An 18,665-nucleotide genomic window follows, 5' to 3' on the forward strand; every position below is an offset into this window, starting at 1 on the left:
TCACGGGGCGCGGGCTGAGCTCGGCGCCGCCTCACGCCGCCCCGGGAGACGCGAAGTGGGCGGGGCCTGCGGCGGTGGGCGGGGCGAGGGGCGGAGGGGCGGGGCTTCGCACCCCCAGCGGGCGCGGCGCTTCCAGCCGGAGCGGTTGCGCGGGGTCGGGCCGCCATGTCGCGGCTGCACCGGAGCAGGTGGGTGCGGGGCCGGGGGGGCGCGGAGCGGTGCCCGCCTGCTCGCTAACGGCCGCCGCTTCCCCGCAGGATCGCGGATTTCCAGGAGGTGCTCGGCGAACCCACGGTGGCTCTGGGCAAGCTTCGCGATCTCTGCTTCAGCGGTGAGTGGGGCGGGGGGGTCCGGCGCGGCGCGGCGCTCCGTGTGGCCGCGGCCGCCCCTCCCGCTCCGATCCTCGAACTTCGGCGCGGCCGCCCCGTCGGGGCTGAGCCGTACCGGCAATGACGGCCGCGTCTCTGCTGTCCCGCAGGAATCCCGTTTGACGGAGGGCTGCGCTGCCTCTGCTGGAAGGTGCGTCTGGCGCTGCGTGCTGCCGCTCCGGCGGTGCTTTGGGGTGCATAACGGCTTAAAAATAATAATAATAATAATAATAATAAATAAAACAACGGTGCAGAACTTGGCAGCCGCTTCGAATCCGCGTCAGTTCGTGCAGTTCGTCGCTGCCGGGCTGCCCGGAGGTGGCCGCGTGTGCGTTGAGCTCCGGGCGCTGCGATTTGGCCGGCGGGCAGAGCGCTGAGCGATGTGCGGAGCGCCGCTGCCCCGCGTTGGGTTGGCTCCGCTCCGCTCCGCTCGGCTCGGCTCAGTTCGGCTCGGCTCGGCTCAGTTCGGCTCGGCTCGGCCCGGCCCGCAGGTTGGCACCGCGCTCCTCAGATCCTAACGTGTGTTTGTGTCCTGCGCAGATCCTGCTGAACTACCTCCCCTTAGAGAGGGCCCTATGGAGCTCTTTGCTGAAGAAGCAGAGGTGAGGACGGCTCTGCTTGCTCTTTTCGTTCTAATGGGATCTGTGGAGAAGGGGAGCGGTGCCTTAAATAATTAAGTAGCTTTGTAAAAGGAATTGCTCTCGTGTGCTGTTCTTGGGGTCTGTGGATTTGAACTCAGCTCGATAGAAAATGAGACGTAGGCTGAGCGGAGCGGTGCAGGCTGAGCACTTACATTGATGTTATCTGCTTCGTTTCCCTCCTTAAGGGAGCTGTATTCCCAGTTCCTAAAAGAAATGATTATTCAGCCTGGGATCGCCAAAGCCAACCTCGGTGTCTCAAGGGAAGATGTGACCTTAGAGGACCATGTAAGTGCTGCTGACCTTTGCGTTGCAGGACATTCCCTGTAGCTCCCAACTGTGGTTCTGTAGCCTGCATTGCTGTGCTGCTCTTGGCCCCGTGCTGGCAGGAGGGGCAGTTCCTGGGTGCCAGCCGTGTGCCTGAGCAGCCTTTAGCTGCTGAGTTACTGGCAAAGCAGTGGTAGCTGGGGATGGAGCTGTGTGCAGCTGCATGTGTGTCTTCCCTGCTGCTTTGGGGCTGTGTGGTCTGTGGGTCTGCTGGGGAAGAGCAGAGGGTTGTGAGAGGTCCCTCCAGCAAGGAGACACTCTGCTGGGTTGCTGTATCTGTGGGTGTGCTGGGAACAGGCTGCTCTGAAAGGCACGAGGGTGCAGCTGGACCGCAGCAGAAGGCTGATTTATCTCCAGTTTGCTGATGAATGACTTCTTTAATTACTATTTATTGACTGTTTTCTGCATCCCTTTCTGCTTTGAAAACGCTGCGAAGTTTGCATCAAGGCAGGGGATGATATAACTGAAGATAAGGACTGTAAATGCTACAGCTGCTTCCACGGCTTGTGCTGAACGTTGATGTTCTGCTGGCCTGTGGTCACCTGCACTGCTGTGAGCCACCAGGGCTGTAAAACTACAGTGTTTGTAACATTCCGTGCGTTGGCAGCTTACGGTGATCTTTGGATCTCTTGGAATGTTCCTTTTATGGTGTTTTCTTTTCTCCTGTCAGATGATTATTAACTTGTGCAGATCTTGATCTGGAGAAAAGAAAGCGCCCGTGGGAGAGGGGGAGCCAACTTTGTCATAATGGAAAACTAGACAGATAGGGGACAGGTTGTTTGCATTAATAATGCATTTCCTTTTTGCTGGGCATGCTGGATGTGCTTAATCAGCCTTCTCAGAGCTGAGATATCCCACGGTACTCATGTGTTGCCTTAACTCCTGGACTGGGTGCAAAGACCTCCTTCATACAGGTTGGAACTGCAATTGAGAATCCTTGTAGAGGACAGGATGCTTGATTTGGGAGTTGAGTCATGAAGAAGGATATGAAAAGGAATTGGAGATGTTGGTTTCTAACTTCAGTGAATCTACACGGTCACTTATTTTGCAAGTTCTGATCTGCTTCCTACAGTGTGTGTGTGTGCTGTCTGAAGAAACAGCACTGAGCAGAGTGCCAGAAGGATTGGGCCATGTTCTGGTTCTGGCTGACAGCAGGAATGGTACATCAGTGTGCGTTTACTGAGGGCTTTGGTGCACCTGAAGGATGCTTGTTTTTGTCTTGTTTATTTCTCTAGCCCCTCAATCCAAACCCAGACAGCCGGTGGAATACTTACTTCAAGGATAATGAGGTGCTCCTCCAGATAGACAAAGACGTCAGGTGTGTATGGTGTAGTGACTCAGGTTTGTGAGCCTGAGTGCTTTGCTTAATACTTTGTACTTTGAAAATCGAGTTTAATATTCAACTGAACTTTCTATTTAGCACTGGGCACATACTTCCTTCTTATGCTTGATTTCCTCCTGCATCCATCCTAGGAGGCTGTACCCCGACATGGCATTTTTCCAGCGCCCAACTGACTACCCCTGCCTTTTAATCCTGGACCCCCAAAATGAGTTTGAGACGCTGCGTAAGCGGGTGGAGCAAACCACACTGAAGTCACAGACGGTGGCACGGAACCGCAGCGGGGTTACAAATGTGAGGCCTGGGTGTGGGCTGCCCGTGGGGCATGGCGTGGTCCCTGATGGGGCTGCTGGTGGTTCTCAGGCTTTTTGTGTTTGTTTGGTGGAATTATGTGAATGCAGAAGCAGATACGGTGTATTTGGTGGCTAGACAGCTTTAGAGAACCAGTTGGCATGCCTAAGAGTTGGCAGGAGTCATAGCCGTGTTTAATGCTAAGGGTTATTTTTTCCCGAGTTCCAGGAAGATGTGCTATGCCTGAGATGTCCCTTCCTGCATGGGAACAAAGCACTGAAGGGTTAATTTACTGAAGCTGAATTGATAGAGTCTTCCAGAGCTGGGTCTCCTCAAACTGTAATTGGGAAAAGAGCTGGGGAAGAGCTGAAACGTGTTGTCTTTTTCCTCTTTGGGTGTTAGATCATTAAGTGCTGCACACTGGGTGCTGGGGAAGGTGGCTGGCTGCAGTCTGTCCCCTTTTCCTGCATCACAAAGAAGTGGCCCTGCTGTGTTTCCTTACTGCGTGGGATCAGGTGATGCAGTGGTTCAGGGGAACTGTCTGTTGCAGCACAGACTGCTTTGTTCATCAGCTCTAGTCTTGCCTTGCTCTTCAGGTGAGCTCCCCTCTTAAATCATCTCCTAACTCTCTGGGTGAGTACGAAGTTCTGCCCAATGGCTGCGAAGCTCACTGGGAAGTGGTGGAGCGAATCCTTTTCATCTATGCCAAGCTGAACCCCGGGATAGCCTACGTTCAGGGGATGAATGAAATAGTGGGGCCCCTTTACTACACCTTTGCTACAGATCCTAACAGCGAGTGGAAAGGTGAGAGGCTCTTTTGGATGCTGGGTAGGGGCTGTTGTGCTGCATGCTCTGTGTGAAGGAGTGTTTCAGGATGGAGACTCTAAGCAATTCAGTTTTGACTGATCAGGAAATAACCAAACAAACCCCCAAAGCCAACAAATGCAGAAAGGGATGTGCATTTCTGGGAGCACAGTAGACTGACAGAAACTGAATGGGCTGTGAGTGCTGAGGGCATCAGAAGTGGAGATTTGGGGGATTTTTTGTTTTGTATGAATCAAAGTTCTGTTCCTGACTGAAACCTGAAATCCCCATACAAGTCCTTTGTTGCTTCTTGTGCTAAAAATACGTCTGTGTGGGTTACGGTGGGGTTGTTTTCTTTGTTCTGCTGCTTTGTTTGTTTCTGTTTTGTGTGTGTGTGTTTTGTTTTTAATTAACAAGGACAACAGAAAGGGTGGGGCAAGAAGAATAATGAACTGGGGAGTTCTGTGTTGCTCCCACTTCAAAGCTTTGGGGCTGTGTGCTCATGGCAGCAAGACTAGGTGGTCTTCTGGGCCACAGATAAGTGTCACAAAGTGTCACAACGACCTCAGTGTGCACACAGGCCTGCATTGCAGCAGCTCTACACAGCCAAAGTCTTGTGAGAGGCACTACAGCAATGAGGTTATCAGCCCAGAGCAGCTTTGTGCCTCTGACAGCGATGCTTTCTCTGTGCTTCCATTCACTTCCTTCTTCAATTCCCCAGAACACGCTGAAGCTGACACGTTTTTCTGCTTTACCAACCTAATGGCTGAAATTCGGGACAACTTCATTAAGAGCTTGGATGATTCTCAGTGTGGTATAACCTACAAAATGGAGAAGGTCTATTCTACCCTGAAGGAAAAGGATGTGGAGCTGTATTTGAAGCTGGTGAGGAGCTGGGTGTTTCTCTTAGTCGTGGTTGGAATGTGGGGGAGGGAGCATTCAAATGTCAGCCAACTTTGTTCAGCTGTTCCTGGATTTGAATAGAGAGGTTGAGGAGCTGTGGGAAGGCCTTTGCCAGCAGGACGTAGGGGCTGTCTTATCTGTAAGCTGAAACAAGCTCTCCTTGGAGTAAGGCTGGAGTGAGCTGATGCAGCAAAGCTTTCCTCCCCTGTGTGAGTGCAAACTGTAGCTGTTGTGAGGCTGCCAGCTGTGACTTGGCCACCAGCCCTGGTCACCTGGATTCGAGCTGGAGATGGAAACACAAGTTTTGCTGTAAAGTTTCCTTGGAATTTGTCATCAAAAACATCAACAAATCTCCCTGCAGAAGCAAGCAGAAAAGCTGCAAAATCCTGCTCGCGTAATTCTACCGTTTTCCTTCCACTGGGGATCTCAGGGTGCCATGGATTGCTGTGGATTTTGTAGAGTATCAGGCAGCAAACCCCCGCAGGTCTTGTAGTCTGTGTGATGTGGAAGCCCAAGGTGGATCTGGAAGGGGAAGCTGTCCTTGTTACTGCAGCCTTCACCAGATTGTTTGGAGATGTTTTGCATTTAGAAAAGGTGAGATATATTCAGTAATCCAAAAGGTGATCTGTCAGCACAGTGACACAACCCACAGCGTTGGCTGAAGGCTGATTTAGGGGGGAGAAAATAAATGACTGACTGTTTGGCTGGCAGGAAATGGCCTTGGCCATGCAGCAACCAATCTTCAGGAATGTCATCAGGATCCTGAGCTTTTTTGACTGTGCTTAAAGTTTCAATCTCTTGGATTTGATAGTTTAAAAATAAAACAAGAAAGCTAGAGGCTGGAGGTGCTTACGGTGTCTTACTGACCGTCAGTGTGAACTCTGTCCCATCTTTTGTTTCTTTCTGTGAACAGTAAAGCTTTGATAAATGCAGAGCTTCTGGAAAGGAGAGGAAATCCTGAAAAAACAGCGCCTTTGCTGGAGGGGGGGAGGGCTGTGGCTTTGCAGATAAAGTGGTGTTCAGATGGGAAGTTAAAATTACTCTGCAAGTTTAACTGAAATAACACACACAGTGCCTTTAGGAAGAAAAGCTTCCTTGACTCCTGTCTTAGAGGAGTGTTTTCTGTCTTTGTCTGTAGACATGGAACGTGGTTGCATTGAATATCTTTCACAGTCACAAAAATGTGAAAGCTTTCATAGGAGGAGGTGGATTTGCTGATGTTCCAGCATGGGTTGGCAGCATAGAGCTATTACAGGGTGGAAATGGGGAGGGAAACGAGGGCTGCATCTCTTGTGTGGGGTGGGCTGTATTCATTTTTTGTCTGGTGCATGTCTGACAGCAAGAGCAGAACATCAAACCCCAGTTCTTTGCCTTCCGCTGGCTGACGCTGCTCTTGTCCCAAGAGTTCCTGCTGCCAGATGTCATCCGGATCTGGGACTCCCTTTTTGCTGACGATAAGCGCTTCGATTTTCTGCTCCTCGTGTGTTGTGCCATGTTGACGTAAGTATGGAAGTGGCCGTTGTGCTCTTTTCTTTCTCTCTTTTGATGAAACCCATAGGTCTAGGAACCTTCTATGGGTGTGTGTTATTGCATCTGATGAATAGGTCACAGTCATTTGTCACAGTGGTAAGTGGAAGAGTTCTCGGAAGTCTCTGTAAAGGCACGTTGTAGTCCATTTTTTGAAGCTCTTCTGTAAAGAGTCAAAAGTAACTGGAGTAATTTCCATCCTTCAGACTAATCCGGGATCAGTTGCTGGAAGGAGACTTCACTCTCAACATGAGGCTGCTACAGGTAAGGATTAAATATTGCAGGCATAGGTTGCAATGTAAGAACCTTGAAATAGTACTGTGAGAGGGATTGTGGTATGGGCATGTCTTGCTGAGGTGAGGTACCAGGTTTCTGATGGCCGTGTGCAGAAATCTTAATGTTGGTCATACAGCATGCTCATTACTGGAAGTATAAATCTTTGCATGCTGTGATCCCCACCGCTGCAGGGAAACTGAGCTCAGTTGAGATGGATGACTGCTTTAACTTCCTTGGTGGTCATGTCTCTGCTCCCTTTGCCATTAACTGGGCTTTCATTTTCACACGCAGAATGTGACTGCATGCTCTCTGTTCTATCTTCCTCTGTTCTATGCTTCCTAGCATTGTAGGGTTTCTTCTCCTTCCTCCCCTTTCCAGGTCTCCAATAGCAAGGGGCTCAGCAGTGTTCCTTCTGTGGTCTTCTGCTGGCAGGGCACAGTGATGCTGTCTGGAGCCCAGCACTACCATTGACACACAGTCTTTTGCTCATGCACCCTTCCTGCCTTACAGAGACACTGTTGTAGACTACATAGGCTTATAACATTCCTTGGTTTGCAAAAAAAAAAAAAGCATTTTCCATCAAAGCTTTGAAACACGCAGTGTTAAATTTGTTGGGCAGAGGCTTTTGTTTAGCTCTGAGATCTATGAGAGCCCAAGGTTGGAAACATCTGCTCTGAACAGCAGGATATCTCTGACTCTGCCACTTCCTGCTTCAGACTGTATGGGGTGCAGGCTTTGATAAGGCCCTCTGGCTTGAAGATCTTGTGCAGTCAGCTGGCCTGCTACCACTGGAGGATAAGTTAATAGAAACTTCTTGAAGGACACTGGGGCTTGATCAGTTACAGAACAGGGAGTTAAGGGAGTTCTGTTAAGGGAATAACTGAACTTAACAGTGTTCTAGTGAGCTAACAGTGCTGTTGTCAAGGTTTGCCTTGTTTAGGTGGAGCAATGTCAAATGCTAAGTTGGCACTTACACTTCATTTCTTTGCTATAGGATTATCCTATATCTGATGTTCACCTGATTTTGAAGAAGGCCAAGGAACTTCAGGATTCCAAATAGTCCATGAGCCTGACTAAAGCTGTTGGAGAAACTGTATGGCAGAGGATCTTAGGAGATGGCCCTGTGTAGTGCATTAAAACTCCTAGGGATCTCTGCAGGACTTCAGGTTTTGCATTTGGGCTACTGGCCACCTTGAAGACTTCCTTCTCTTCTATTTATTAGGTCAAGAACTGATTACTTCCCTATCTGCTTGGGCCCTGCACTCCAGATTTTTCAACTCTCAAATGCCTCTGTGCTGCCAAAAGCAGTTCTTTATATCTTTTTTAATGACTTCACATGGAGAAAGAAACCATCTATCTGCATATCCCTCAAGGGGTGGATTCCTTCTGCATCATGAAAGTAGCTCGCATGGAGTTACTTCTGATGGGGAAGGGACAGTGTGGATCTGGTAGATTTTGGTGGGTGAGTATAGAAGTATCTTTCTCCTGTGAACAGAATGTATCCCAAGGAAGTCACACGTTCTGCCATTCAAGTAGCTTCTGGATTCTTCTCCCTCGTATCTGCACTTAGCTGTCCCTGGGGTGTGCAAAAAAAAAGAAGGTTGTGTCAGCTTCTGGTGCTTGTCATCTGACATCCAGCAGCTTGGACCCCTTCTCATGAGAAAGACCTTGAGGAACCATGATGGGAAGACGTGATAACAGCAGGCAGCTTTGTGCACTGAAACTGCCTGCATCACCTTACCATAGAGGTCTCCTTGAAAGAAGACTGTGGTGGTTTTCATCTATGAGTGAAGTGTAGTTTGAAGTCAAGCCTTATTACACTAAGCCTTAGAGCACGATTTCATTGCTGCAGGGAGGCTGGGACCTCAGGCTGCTTTCCTGACTCAAACTGGAGCATATCTAACTGCAATCAGGATTCTGAAACACAAGAAATGGGCATCTAATTGCATGAAGACAGCTCTACTTAAGGACTTACACAGGCATAGTGCTGGGGTTTCCTGCCTCAGCACAGGATATTACCCTGCGTAAGCTCTGGTCACGGTAACCTTGATATTGTCTAGTAGCACTTTGTGCTAGGAGCAGACACATTGCAGATCTGACCTACAAGAAGGAGTCTTTTTATGGTGTAATCCAGTGGGCATACTAGCATTTCAGTCATTATCTGACTCCTGGGGGTAATCCACATTTCTGTGCACCAGTGCTACTGGAGTAAAACCATTGTGAGTTGGACACTTGTCCCTCCTGAGGGGGAAACCGCTGCATTTCAATACAGTACTACAGGCTCAGGTGGGCATTGAGCAAGACACTGTGGAAAGAACTCTTAACCTGCAGTAGTGTCAAGCTGATCAGAAACCATAAGCCTCAAAGAGAGAAACTGCCAGCACCCAGGTGCTCGGGTTGTGCAGAAGCTCTTGAGTGAACACTAATCCACAATGTTTTGTCCTTCTGTGCTGTGCTGGCTCATCTCTGTGTAGCTGTTCAACACTGCAGTTTTCAGTATTTATGGGTATTGATTTGTTGAAGGTCAATCATCTGCTTAAGCTGCTGATGGCCTCTGTGGCGCTAAGGAGAGGGGTGTTGTGTTGTCAGCCTTCATCCATCCTACCTGTGTTACTTCCTGCAGGGAAGGCTGTCTCATTGCAGGCTGCTGTCATTTTATAAGGCTGGGCAGGAGGATGGGTTGTGCACATTCCACTCTTCTTGTTAACAATTCCAAGCAAAGTCTGCCTCTGTGGAAGGTGCTGGAGTGATGCTGTGGCAGCCAGTGTCACTGCAGTGATGCAATATGAGCAATTGAAAGCTTAAAACAATCTAATTAGTACCTGTGGCTAACTGCATCTCCCTCTGCTGCAATCCCTATAGGGTAGAGTTTTCCTCCAAGAAAAATGAAAGGGATGGACGAGGACAGCTGTGTGATGGAGCTTGCTGCCTGCTCTAGCCACTGTGTGGATGTTCTTCTGCCTTCTGTCACTGAGCAGTTCTGGCTGTCGGGTGCCTTGCACTGGAGGCCATCTGTCAGACTATACGTGTGGAACCAGAGGGTCTGACCCTTAGCAGGGGTTATTCTCCTCCAAAACACTTTTTCTCCCAAAGTAATGCTGTAGCTCTCATAGTTCCATGCAGAGTCTCCTCATGCTGTCTTCCTGTAGAAGTGCTTCCTTTGTGTTTTCTCTCTGCTAGGTGGGCAGCAGTGAGGATTCCGCTCTGAATAACAGTTCTCCTTATAATGACCTGAGAAGGCAGTGGATGAACAGGGATCAAAACATCGCTTATTTTCAGGGTTGTGTGCAAGCCCTGCACTTGGCCCCTGCGGGAGGACCCTGGAACGTGGATGGATGCTCCTGTAGCAACAGCTGCTGCCTTCTTTCGACGTGTCACAGGGCTTATACTGTGCTGTTCTCTTTAGGGGAGGTGATGGGGAACACTTTTAAAAGGATTTTGCAGTGGGGTGAGAGCTTTGGCTGCTGGAAGGGTTCTGTGGGATACATTCTGCAGCTTTTTCCAGGGGGGCCTGTGGCTGCTCAACCGGTTAATTGGAGTTCTCTGGGGAGAGCTCATAACAACTTTGATGCAGCAAAGGGCTTTGAAGGAGCTGCTCTACTTTGCAATGATGTTTGTTCTTCTGAGACTTGTTCGTTTCTTTAAGAGCAAAGACGGATTTTCTGGAGGGGAGAAAAAGTCACCAGCTTTTGAATCTCCTCGTTAGTTTCTGTGTCTTCATTCCTCAAAAGCTGTTGGTGACAATGATTTTACTTTTCATTTTTTGAGCTCAGGAAGCATGAACTGGCTTGTGGTCGTTCCTTGCTAATGTAGCCAAGCAGCTCCTGCTTCTCCACCCTGCAGACATTTCCTGCTCTGATTTGCTCAGCCTGGAGCACATGGAGCCTTCCCCTTACTGTAGGAAGGGCTGCTGCCTTCCCCTTACTGTAGCCTGGACATCTGGAAGTTTGGCTTTGGTGAGGAGGTAGAAGGGAAAGGATACTGGAGATGGAGTCCAGGACGATGGTCACACAGAGCACTGATTCTGAGTTTGAGTTCTGTGACCCAGCAGAGTTGCTCACCCTTTGGCAGTGAGTGGGATGAAGGTCAGACGTAGGTTTGGGGATTCTGTGGGAAAGCAGAGGGTGTTTTCCCCCCATGAGTGTCAGTGATTGCTTTGCACTGCTTGGTGTGTTCTTCCTTTTCCAGAAGGTGAGAAGCACACTCAGTTGTACATCAAAATAACACTTATTTTTTCTTCTGTTTTTACCTTGGCTGGAAAGAATCGCCAGAACGGGGTCAAGAGAGAACACTTCATCACTCTTAAAACTACTTTTATGCTTCTTTTTAAACACTATTTTTATAACACTCCTTTTAGCGCAGCAGGCAGCTGCACGCAGGCATCCAGCAGTGCCAGGCCGTGCTCAGGGAGCAGCTCGGCCTTCCTCGGGCAGGGCAGGGGCACAGGGGCAGGGCAGGGGCACAGGGGCAGGGCAGGGGCACAGGGCTGTCGCTGCCGTGTGTTCAGGCCCAGGCTGGGCCGGCTCCATCGCCCCATGGCTGCAGCGGTCAGCGCGGGGCCTGCGGCGCTGCCTCGTTAACTTCTGCTCTTTCCTTTTGTACTTTATCCTGTGAACCCCTTACGAGACCTTCCGTGTCTCTCATTTAATGCTGTTCTTGAGTTGTCCAAATAAAATGGTTTCTTTGCACACTGCTACGGGCTGTGCTTCTGTAGGCTTCTGTAGGCATGGCGGTGCGTGGAGCCCTTTAAGGGGCGATGCTGTGTGCCGGAAGAGAGCAGCTGTGCAGCAGGAAGAGGCTGTGTGTGCTCAGGGCTGTGTGTGCTCAGGGCTGTGTGTGCTGCAGGCTGTGCTGCAGGCTGTGCTCAGAGCCATGCTGCTGGGCCGCTGGCTGCTGCCCGGGGCCTCCCTGGCTCTGGGCGCAGGGCTGGGCGCAGCTTTGACCGCCCGCTGGCAGCGCGGTGCTGGGGGCACAGAGGTGGCGGAGGGGCTGCTGGGCCGCCTGCCCGTGGTGCCGGTGGTGGCGGCGGCCGCAGGACCTCCAGCCCCCACGGAGCCGGCACGGACCGAGCTGACCAAGTACGGCCTGCCCGGCTTGGCGCAGCTGCGGAGCCGCGAGTCCTACGTGCTGTGCTACGACCCGAGGAGCCGCAGCGCGCTGTGGGTCGTTGAGCAGCTCAACCGGGAGACGCTGAGCGGAAGCTCTGACCGCACCGCCTGCGACTTCCAGGAGGACGATTCGGTGCACGAGTATCACCGAGCCACCAACGCCGATTACCGAGGCAGCGGCTTTGACCGCGGCCACCTGGCTGCTGCCGCCAACCACAAGTGGAGCCAGAAGGCCATGCGGGACACCTTCTACCTCAGCAACGTCGCTCCTCAGGTATGCAGCCCGGCGTACGTTGCTCAGAGCGGTTGTGTGGCACGTAGGGGTTCTGTTCCTACGTGTGGCAGTGGGGTGAGCTCTGCTCACAGCGCCCTGGGAATGTAAAGATGTGTTAGAATGGGAAGTCTGAGCAATGAGGAAGCGCTGTGGTGACTGATTTTGCTGTCTTTGTGTTTTTAGGTGCCTCACTTAAACCAAAACGCCTGGAATAACCTTGAGAAATACAGCAGAAGCTTGGCAAGGAACAACAAGAACGTCTACGTCTGCACAGGACCTCTTTACCTGCCCAGGTAAACACGAGGAGCCAGGTGGGACCGCAGTGAGGATGTGTTGTGCTGGGAAGGTAAAGCAGGCTGAGGGCTGCAGCTCCCGGCTGCCCCAAACCAGAAACGAGCAGCCCAGACCCCAGGTGAGACCTGTTGAGACCCCCAGGTGAGACCAGCAGCCTGCAGGGTTTCTGCAGAAGGGTGTTTTCTTAGCATTGCGATTATTTTCTGTGTTTCTTATTCAATTATTTGGGGAGTACAAAGGGTGGGTTTCCTGAGATGCAAAATAACCCAGTCACTTTGGTTTGCAGTTTTTAGTCACAAGCAGTATTGGATTAGTAGAGTATTAAATTAACAGATTAAACTGCACACCTTCTCCCTGTGGAATGAAGCTCCTAGATTTCATTTCACGGACTGTTTGTCCACTTAGAGCATGATGTTATATGCAGTGATTTTTATGTAGGAGTGTGAAGAGCAGTTTGACAGGCTGAGTTCTCTGAACAGCCTTTTCTTACCTCCTAATGTAAAAAGAGAGAAGGTGAGGAAGGGGTCTAGGAGGAGTAGACCCCACCTAAGCTCACCTTCCCCATGTCCCCCAGCCTCAGTTATAGCAGCATTTGTTACATCTACACTACAGAAGTAGGGCTGTTCTGTGTCACACTGTGGTGGGGGCTTGCCCAGGGCTGGAAGTGGCACCACTGTAGGAGGTAATGTTGGACATTGCTCTTGGTACAGGATGGAGGCTGATGGGAAGATGTATGTCAAGTACCAGGTGATTGGGAAGAACCATGTGGCCGTCCCCACCCATTTCTTCAAGGTGCTCATCCTGGAAAAGGAGAGTGGAGAAATTGAATTGCGCTCCTATGTGATGCCCAACAGCCCTGTGGATGAGAAAATCCCACTTGAACGGTTCCTGGTTCCCATTGAGAGCATTGAGCGAGCTTCGGGGCTCCTCTTTGTCCCAAACATCTTGAAGAGAACAAGCAGCTTGAAAGCCATCACAGCTGGAAACAAGCGTTGAACTCTGACCGACCAAATCCAGGTAGCAGTGGCAGTCCACGGACTATTTCCCTGTGCCTTTTTAAGTACGAGAAATAAGAGAGAGTGTTTCTCTCAACCCCTCCCCCAGTTTCATGTAACAGTGAAACACACAGTGTCCCAAGGACAGGCTGTACGGAAGGCTTCAGAGTTCTTGACAGGTCCTTGTGCTCTGCACTTTGCCCCTAAGCTGCAGCACTGTGGGTGTTACTGTAACTGATCCCTTTGTGCATGGCTCATTAAGACACAAAGGGACGTTAATTTTTGTACTTAGAGGGGAGGATTGGAGCAAGACAGGTACAGTGAGAGGAAAGAAAGGTTCTTGCATTTCTGCTTATAATTTTCACAAAATGGTTTTAGCAGTAAAGCTTTGAAAACACAAAGGATTGGTCGTTTTCTTATCTGCTCTTACCAAAGTCTCTGAATGTCCTTCCCCCTTCCTGCTGAGATAAAGGCAGCAGCTCCAGCCCTTCCTGCCCTTGGGAAGGATGAAGCCTTTGAGTTGAGGGGGAGCTGGAGTCAGACTAACTGTGCGACAGGAACACGTGCTTGACACAAGGATTAAATTACTACTTTTGAAGCTTGAGGGCTACATTGCTGCTGCAGGGGTGCTTGGAACGCAAGCTACCTGGATGCTGACTGCTCACCTTCAACACAAAGTGCTCATAGGTGGACTTTCGAGGAAGCGGAGGTTTGGTACTGTTTTATTCTCTACCCAAGACATCTGAATTGCTGACAGACAGTTTGCTGACCAGCTTTTGGTTGGATGTTGCAGCAGAATGGTCAAGAGATGCTGGAGATTTGGTTGAGCAGTGGTGCCAACTTTAGTTACTTTGCATCTTCAGCTTCCCAAAGGCTGGCCCTGCTGGGTTCCTGGAGTGATTCTCTGTGTCTGAACAGCAACAGGCTATTCCCAAGGTAGTCCAAAGTGGAGGACAGGGTCAGTGGTTTTCCTTTTCTGAGCTGTCAGTGGGAGTCTTCACAGCCTCATCAATGTGAGGTCTCAGCGCCGACAGAGAGATCAGCAATGCTTCCTGGAACAGACCAAAGAGCAGTCAGAACTGCTGCCCTCAGTTGCCTGCTGGGCAAGCCAGTGACCCTTGGCTGAGACACTGCTGTGGGGAACAGCGTTGCAGTTGGCTGTGTGTCCCTGCCAGGGACAAATGCTCTGTGCACACAGGCACTGCGCCTCCTGTGCCATCAGCCCCCTGCCTTACCTCTGTTCGGATGGTTCGGCTGCCCTGGCTGGGACAGGTGTTCAGGTAGAAGTCAAACAAAACGCTCGGGTCAGTGACCTCCAGGTTTGGGTCTGCATCAACCCCAGCTTCCAAGCCCTGAAGACCTCCAAATACAACAAGGATGTGCCTATGGGAGAGCACAGGGACAGAGTGAGAGGGGAGAATGGCTCTTACCCCTAACCAGTGCAGATTTTTCAAGATTTACATAGGGGAGCATCTCATGTGCCTTGAACCTTAAAGCAAATTAAGAATTGGCTTTGTATAAACACTTCTTTTTCACTTGGATACAGACCTAAAGGAGGGGAGGGTGACCTGGTCCACAGAGTTACCCCGCTCTGAGGTCCCAATAGAGAGATCGTAACCTTCCTTGAATGGACATTCTGAAAAGACAGCACCTGGCAAACAAACACAAACAAAACAAACAAACAACAACAACAAAAAAATGTGGTCATCATAGTGGTGCTCTCACCCATGCTGCCTTCTGAGCAGCTCAGACACTTCACAGGTGAGTGGTAGCAGCAGAAATTATTGCTTTCCAGTGCCACTAATGCACCTTCTAAATGAAGAATTATCCCTTTCCCTGCTTAATTCCCTTGCTGCAGGAGTCTCCTGGCACTCAACTGCAGCACCTCAAAGCTCAGCAGGTACCAAGAGCCATTCCTTGATAAATGGCTTATGATGTTCCTTCTATCAGAAGACAGTGGAAAAGGATTTTGCAGGGCTTTTGAGCTCCGATATCACTGTGGGCTTTGATGTGGACAAGTGGGAGGTAGTTAGCACAGAAATGGAGATGGAGATAACCAGCTCTTGTCTGCGTTGCCACAATGCGGATGTTTAGAGCTGTGGTAATGTGGAGGTGGAGGGCAGAGTACTGGAAGATGAACGGGGCAACTCACACTTGTAGTTTTAACCCTCAGATTTGAGCTACATGAGTGCTAGCTGCATCACTGGCTGGTGGAACCCATTTTGAGACAAAATGAGAGTTTTAAACAGCAGAAGTGTACCCAGTAGGCCTGGGATTGGTGTGGAAGCCCAGGTGGGATTAAGATCCTTCCGCACAGTAAGAAGCAAAGAAACCTCTGGGCACTTACTCAGGCAGGAGGCAAGGCGGACGCTGTAACCCCAGTACAACCCAGACACCGTGCGAGGGTGGTGTGAGGACACCACGGTGCCTTTCCGTACTTTGGTTTCTGAAAGGGAGCAAAGAGATGAACAACCCCAGCGATCACCTGATAAGAGCTGAATTTCACTACCCACATCCTGAGGTTTCTCCTGTGTTAAGGCACCATTTTGTTGCACAGCCAAGAGCCACCCTTTTGGTGCCTTCTGGAAAGTGAGCATGCTTGGACTACGGATTGTTGATCAAAGAGCTGACAGTTCTTCCCAATAAACTAGGAGCTGTGGTGAGGGTGTTATTAAATTGTGCATTTAGTAAAGAGAACACAGTGGAGAATCCTCAAACGTTAATAATCTGAAGGCTGTCGCACAGAAGGACCAACTGCAGCAGGAGTTGAGTTCACAGATGCTAATGGAGCAGTAATTACCTGGGTTCTGTGGTTCCTGCAGGCGCACAGTGACACGCAGACCGGGCTTCAGCTGTTTGTCAATCTGTACCTCCTGCAGAGACAGACACCAGCAGTGTTACGACAGTCTGGAGGTACTGAGGAAGGCTGGGAGAAGAAAGGGTGGGGACTATTCTGGCCTAGGGCTGGAATGAGGAACTCTGCAATCAGGGTCTGTGCTAAGCAAGTTCACAGTGATTGGCTGATCAGCCTGAGACTTATTTTGCTGCTCAGAGGTTCAAACCCAGCACAAAGCAATAATATGCTGGAATGGGCCTCTCAGAACTTGGGAAGCCATGAACAAGAAGACAGCAACAGCATTAAACCCCATCCCAGCCTGCTACGAAGCAGGATGCTCAGAAACCCAGCAGTACCTGTAACCCACTGCGCCCGTTTCAAACATGACAGAGTGCCAGGGTAAGCTGTTTTGGGATCTGCAGGTTGCACACTGCCATACCTTCTTCATCCCACAGTTGACAAACGAGCCTCTGCCTGGCTTACTTGGCCGGTCTAACACCACACCTTCTCGGTACTCTGAATCCTCATCCACCCGCATGTGGTGGGGGCTGTCCAGTGGGTTGAGGAGCCCTGGAACAGCACACAGGAAAGCAACAGCTAAGGACAGAACATGGACTATGGGAACATAAATGTAAGTACAGCTGCTCTGCTACCTCCTCCCTCTCTTCTCCAGTGGAGCACAGCATCTCACTTGTGCTATATGGTGGGGAAAAGACTTTAAGTTCTGTGCATTCCATGTTAAATGAGAGCCAGAGCTCACGGAGGGGGAGTCAACAGCTTGGGATAGAGAGAACTGAATCATTACCTGCAAACTGCAGATCCCCATGTTTTGGAAAAAATGATTTCCTCAAATACCTGTTATTAGAGAAGGTTCAAATATAAAAATTGTCAGTTCTAGCTTTGTACTAATTCAAAAGGAGAAAACCATGCTTAGCCCCCCCAAGTCCCTCTTGTTCTTTCTGTTAAACTGAACCACACGTGAAGCAATCAGATGCTGTGTTCCTGCAAATCATGCTACACGCACAGAATTTAGCTCCTGCTCCCAGAGCCTCCAGCACAAGAGATGCGTGCAAATCATCAGTTGCTATCATTTCAGTTCCACTAATAAGATGCACAATCTGACCACAGTGGACTTACTGAGGGCACTCCAAGTACTGCAGGATCCGAGCCAGCTGCACACAAGCCTTGCCTCTCTTCCCAATTCCTTCAAATTCCCCTTCCACGCTCCTGAAAGAGGGAGAACAGTCTGAACTCGGTACAGGACTGCACAGCCCCAAAGGGTCAGGTCTCCAGAAGAATAAGTCCTTCTCTTAATCTAAGAATAGCAGCTCCCTCCACCCTCAACCTCTACAGAAATAAATGGGCCACGTTAGAAAAGGACTGCTCCAGGAGTAGAGACTATTAACAAATTCTATTTGGAACTCTCCAAGTCAAAGATCTTACTTGGATTTTTTTTGTTGTTGTCATTTTTAATCTTTATGTATTTTTTTTTTTTTAATACAACCTGGCAGTTGGATTCTACAGCATTGCAGTGCTTGCCAGTGAACAGAGGGCCAGGTCCAGATGACAAGTTGAAGGAAGAGGTGTCACTTCTTCAAAGCATCCCCATCATCCCTGTGTCCCAGCTTCCAGCACAGGTAAATGACCATCTCTGCCCCCAGAGGGCCCTGTGATCCCCTGTGATCCTGGTGTTAGGAGCACTTGCTTGGGGTCCAGACATTTCTTTCCCGATCTCAGCTAAAAAAAAGACCGCAGGAGCACAGAGGAGAAGCTTCCCGCAGACCAACACAGCTCATCCTTACTTGGCATCTTCTCCATGCTCGTCGAACACCACGATCTCATCCACGCAGAAGATGGCACACGCTCGAGCGATCTGCCCGGCCAGGTACGTCCGCAGCTCCAGCGACTGCGCGTTGTTCAGGATGGAGCCCGGCAGGGCCACGCTCAGCGTGTAGTGCCGCCCTGGGGGCAGGAGGCGGTCAGCAGGGTTCGCCCCCCGGCCGCGCGCGGCGCACATTACGGACCATTTCCACCTCGGCCCCCCCAGCGGCTGCACCTCTGTCCTCCTGCTGTTGCTGCTGTTCCTCCTCCTCCTCCTTCGCCTGTTTCTCCGCCAGCTCCCGCACCCGCTGCTTTTCCAGCTTCTTCAGCAGGTTCAGCTCCTTCCATTTCTTCTTCTCTGCTTTCCCTGGCACGGACACGAAGCCCCTCCGCTTAACGGCCGGGCCGGCAGCGCTCAGGGCCGGCAGCGCCGGACCCCGCCGAGCTCCCCCATGGCTCCGCTCCCCTCCTCGGCCTTACTCTCTTGCTTCCAGCGCCGCCAGTTCACCTTCCTGTCCTCAACCTGCGGGCACAGCGGCTGTTACCCCCGCGCTCCCCTCGGGGAGCCGGAACCGCAGCAACCGCCGTGCGCCCCACCTGCACGCCTTTGGGGCGCTTCGCCGCGCCGTCGTCCGCCATCTTCTCCCACGCGTTCCTTGGCCACGCCCCTCCGCTGCTGTGATTGGTCCGAGGGCGCCGCTTCCCGCCTAAGATAGGCTGGAGCCGGTGTCACGTGAACCAATGGCTGGACAGAGGGCGGTGCAGTGGCGGTGTTAAATCCCCCGCGCGGCCTGGCGAGTTCAGCAGGGTGCGCTCTGTTGCGCAGGAGGATGGGTGACCGCAGGGCACCGCTGAGCTGCATCT

General features: G+C 50.9%; 3 protein-coding genes across 3 annotated transcripts; 2 read left to right on the forward strand and 1 right to left on the reverse strand.

The window, feature by feature from the left end:
* Positions 1–36: 36 nt before the first annotated feature.
* On the forward strand, positions 37–11,166 carry TBC1D13 (TBC1 domain family member 13). The gene is made up of 12 exons (XM_031601669.2): positions 37–188; positions 258–331; positions 479–519; positions 909–970; positions 1,195–1,294; positions 2,569–2,651; positions 2,807–2,966; positions 3,560–3,767; positions 4,489–4,652; positions 6,010–6,170; positions 6,404–6,461; positions 7,468–11,166. The coding sequence occupies exons 1-12, from the start codon at positions 166–168 to the stop codon at positions 7,531–7,533; spliced, it is 1,200 nt and encodes a 399-aa protein (XP_031457529.1). The 5' UTR covers positions 37–165; the 3' UTR covers positions 7,534–11,166.
* Positions 11,121–13,145, forward strand: ENDOG (endonuclease G). The gene is made up of 3 exons (XM_031601671.2): positions 11,121–11,855; positions 12,039–12,148; positions 12,860–13,145. The coding sequence occupies exons 1-3, from the start codon at positions 11,121–11,123 to the stop codon at positions 13,143–13,145; spliced, it is 1,131 nt and encodes a 376-aa protein (XP_031457531.1).
* Positions 13,146–13,481: 336 nt separating this feature from the next.
* On the reverse strand, positions 13,482–18,579 carry SPOUT1 (SPOUT domain containing methyltransferase 1). Its single transcript, XM_031601670.2, has 12 exons — positions 18,399–18,579; positions 18,282–18,324; positions 18,037–18,168; positions 17,783–17,942; positions 17,118–17,207; positions 16,786–16,835; positions 16,420–16,550; positions 15,945–16,017; positions 15,492–15,590; positions 14,693–14,795; positions 14,380–14,527; positions 13,482–14,196 (listed from the first exon to the last, which is right to left on the reverse strand). Exons 1-12 carry the CDS (start codon positions 18,438–18,440, stop codon positions 14,104–14,106), a joined length of 1,164 nt encoding a protein of 387 aa, XP_031457530.2. The 5' UTR covers positions 18,441–18,579; the 3' UTR covers positions 13,482–14,103.
* Between the last annotated feature and the right edge of the window lie 86 nt (positions 18,580–18,665).

This window comes from Phasianus colchicus, chromosome 19 (assembly GCF_987193195.1).
Source record: "Phasianus colchicus chromosome 19, bPhaCol1.hap1.1, whole genome shotgun sequence".
NCBI classification, from domain to species: Eukaryota; Metazoa; Chordata; class Aves; order Galliformes; family Phasianidae; genus Phasianus; species Phasianus colchicus.

Coding starts and splice junctions, on each gene's coding strand:
- ENDOG (XM_031601671.2), top strand. CDS start 11,121: ATGCTGTTCTTGAGTTGTCCAAATAAAATGGTTTCTTTGCACACTGCT. Junction 11,856..12,038: donor TCAGCAACGTCGCTCCTCAG/GTATGCAGCCCG, acceptor TTGTGTTTTTAG/GTGCCTCACTTAAACCAAAA. Junction 12,149..12,859: donor GGACCTCTTTACCTGCCCAG/GTAAACACGAGG, acceptor CTCTTGGTACAG/GATGGAGGCTGATGGGAAGA.
- SPOUT1 (XM_031601670.2), bottom strand. CDS start 18,440: ATGGCGGACGACGGCGCGGCGAAGCGCCCCAAAGGCGTGCAG. Junction 16,551..16,785: donor TGGGGATCTGCAGTTTGCAG/GTAATGATTCAG, acceptor GTGCTGTTCCAG/GGCTCCTCAACCCACTGGAC. Junction 14,528..14,692: donor GTCACCCTCCCCTCCTTTAG/GTCTGTATCCAA, acceptor GCTCTCCCATAG/GCACATCCTTGTTGTATTTG.
- TBC1D13 (XM_031601669.2), top strand. CDS start 166: ATGTCGCGGCTGCACCGGAGCAG. Junction 971..1,194: donor TCTTTGCTGAAGAAGCAGAG/GTGAGGACGGCT, acceptor TCCCTCCTTAAG/GGAGCTGTATTCCCAGTTCC. Junction 1,295..2,568: donor ATGTGACCTTAGAGGACCAT/GTAAGTGCTGCT, acceptor TTATTTCTCTAG/CCCCTCAATCCAAACCCAGA.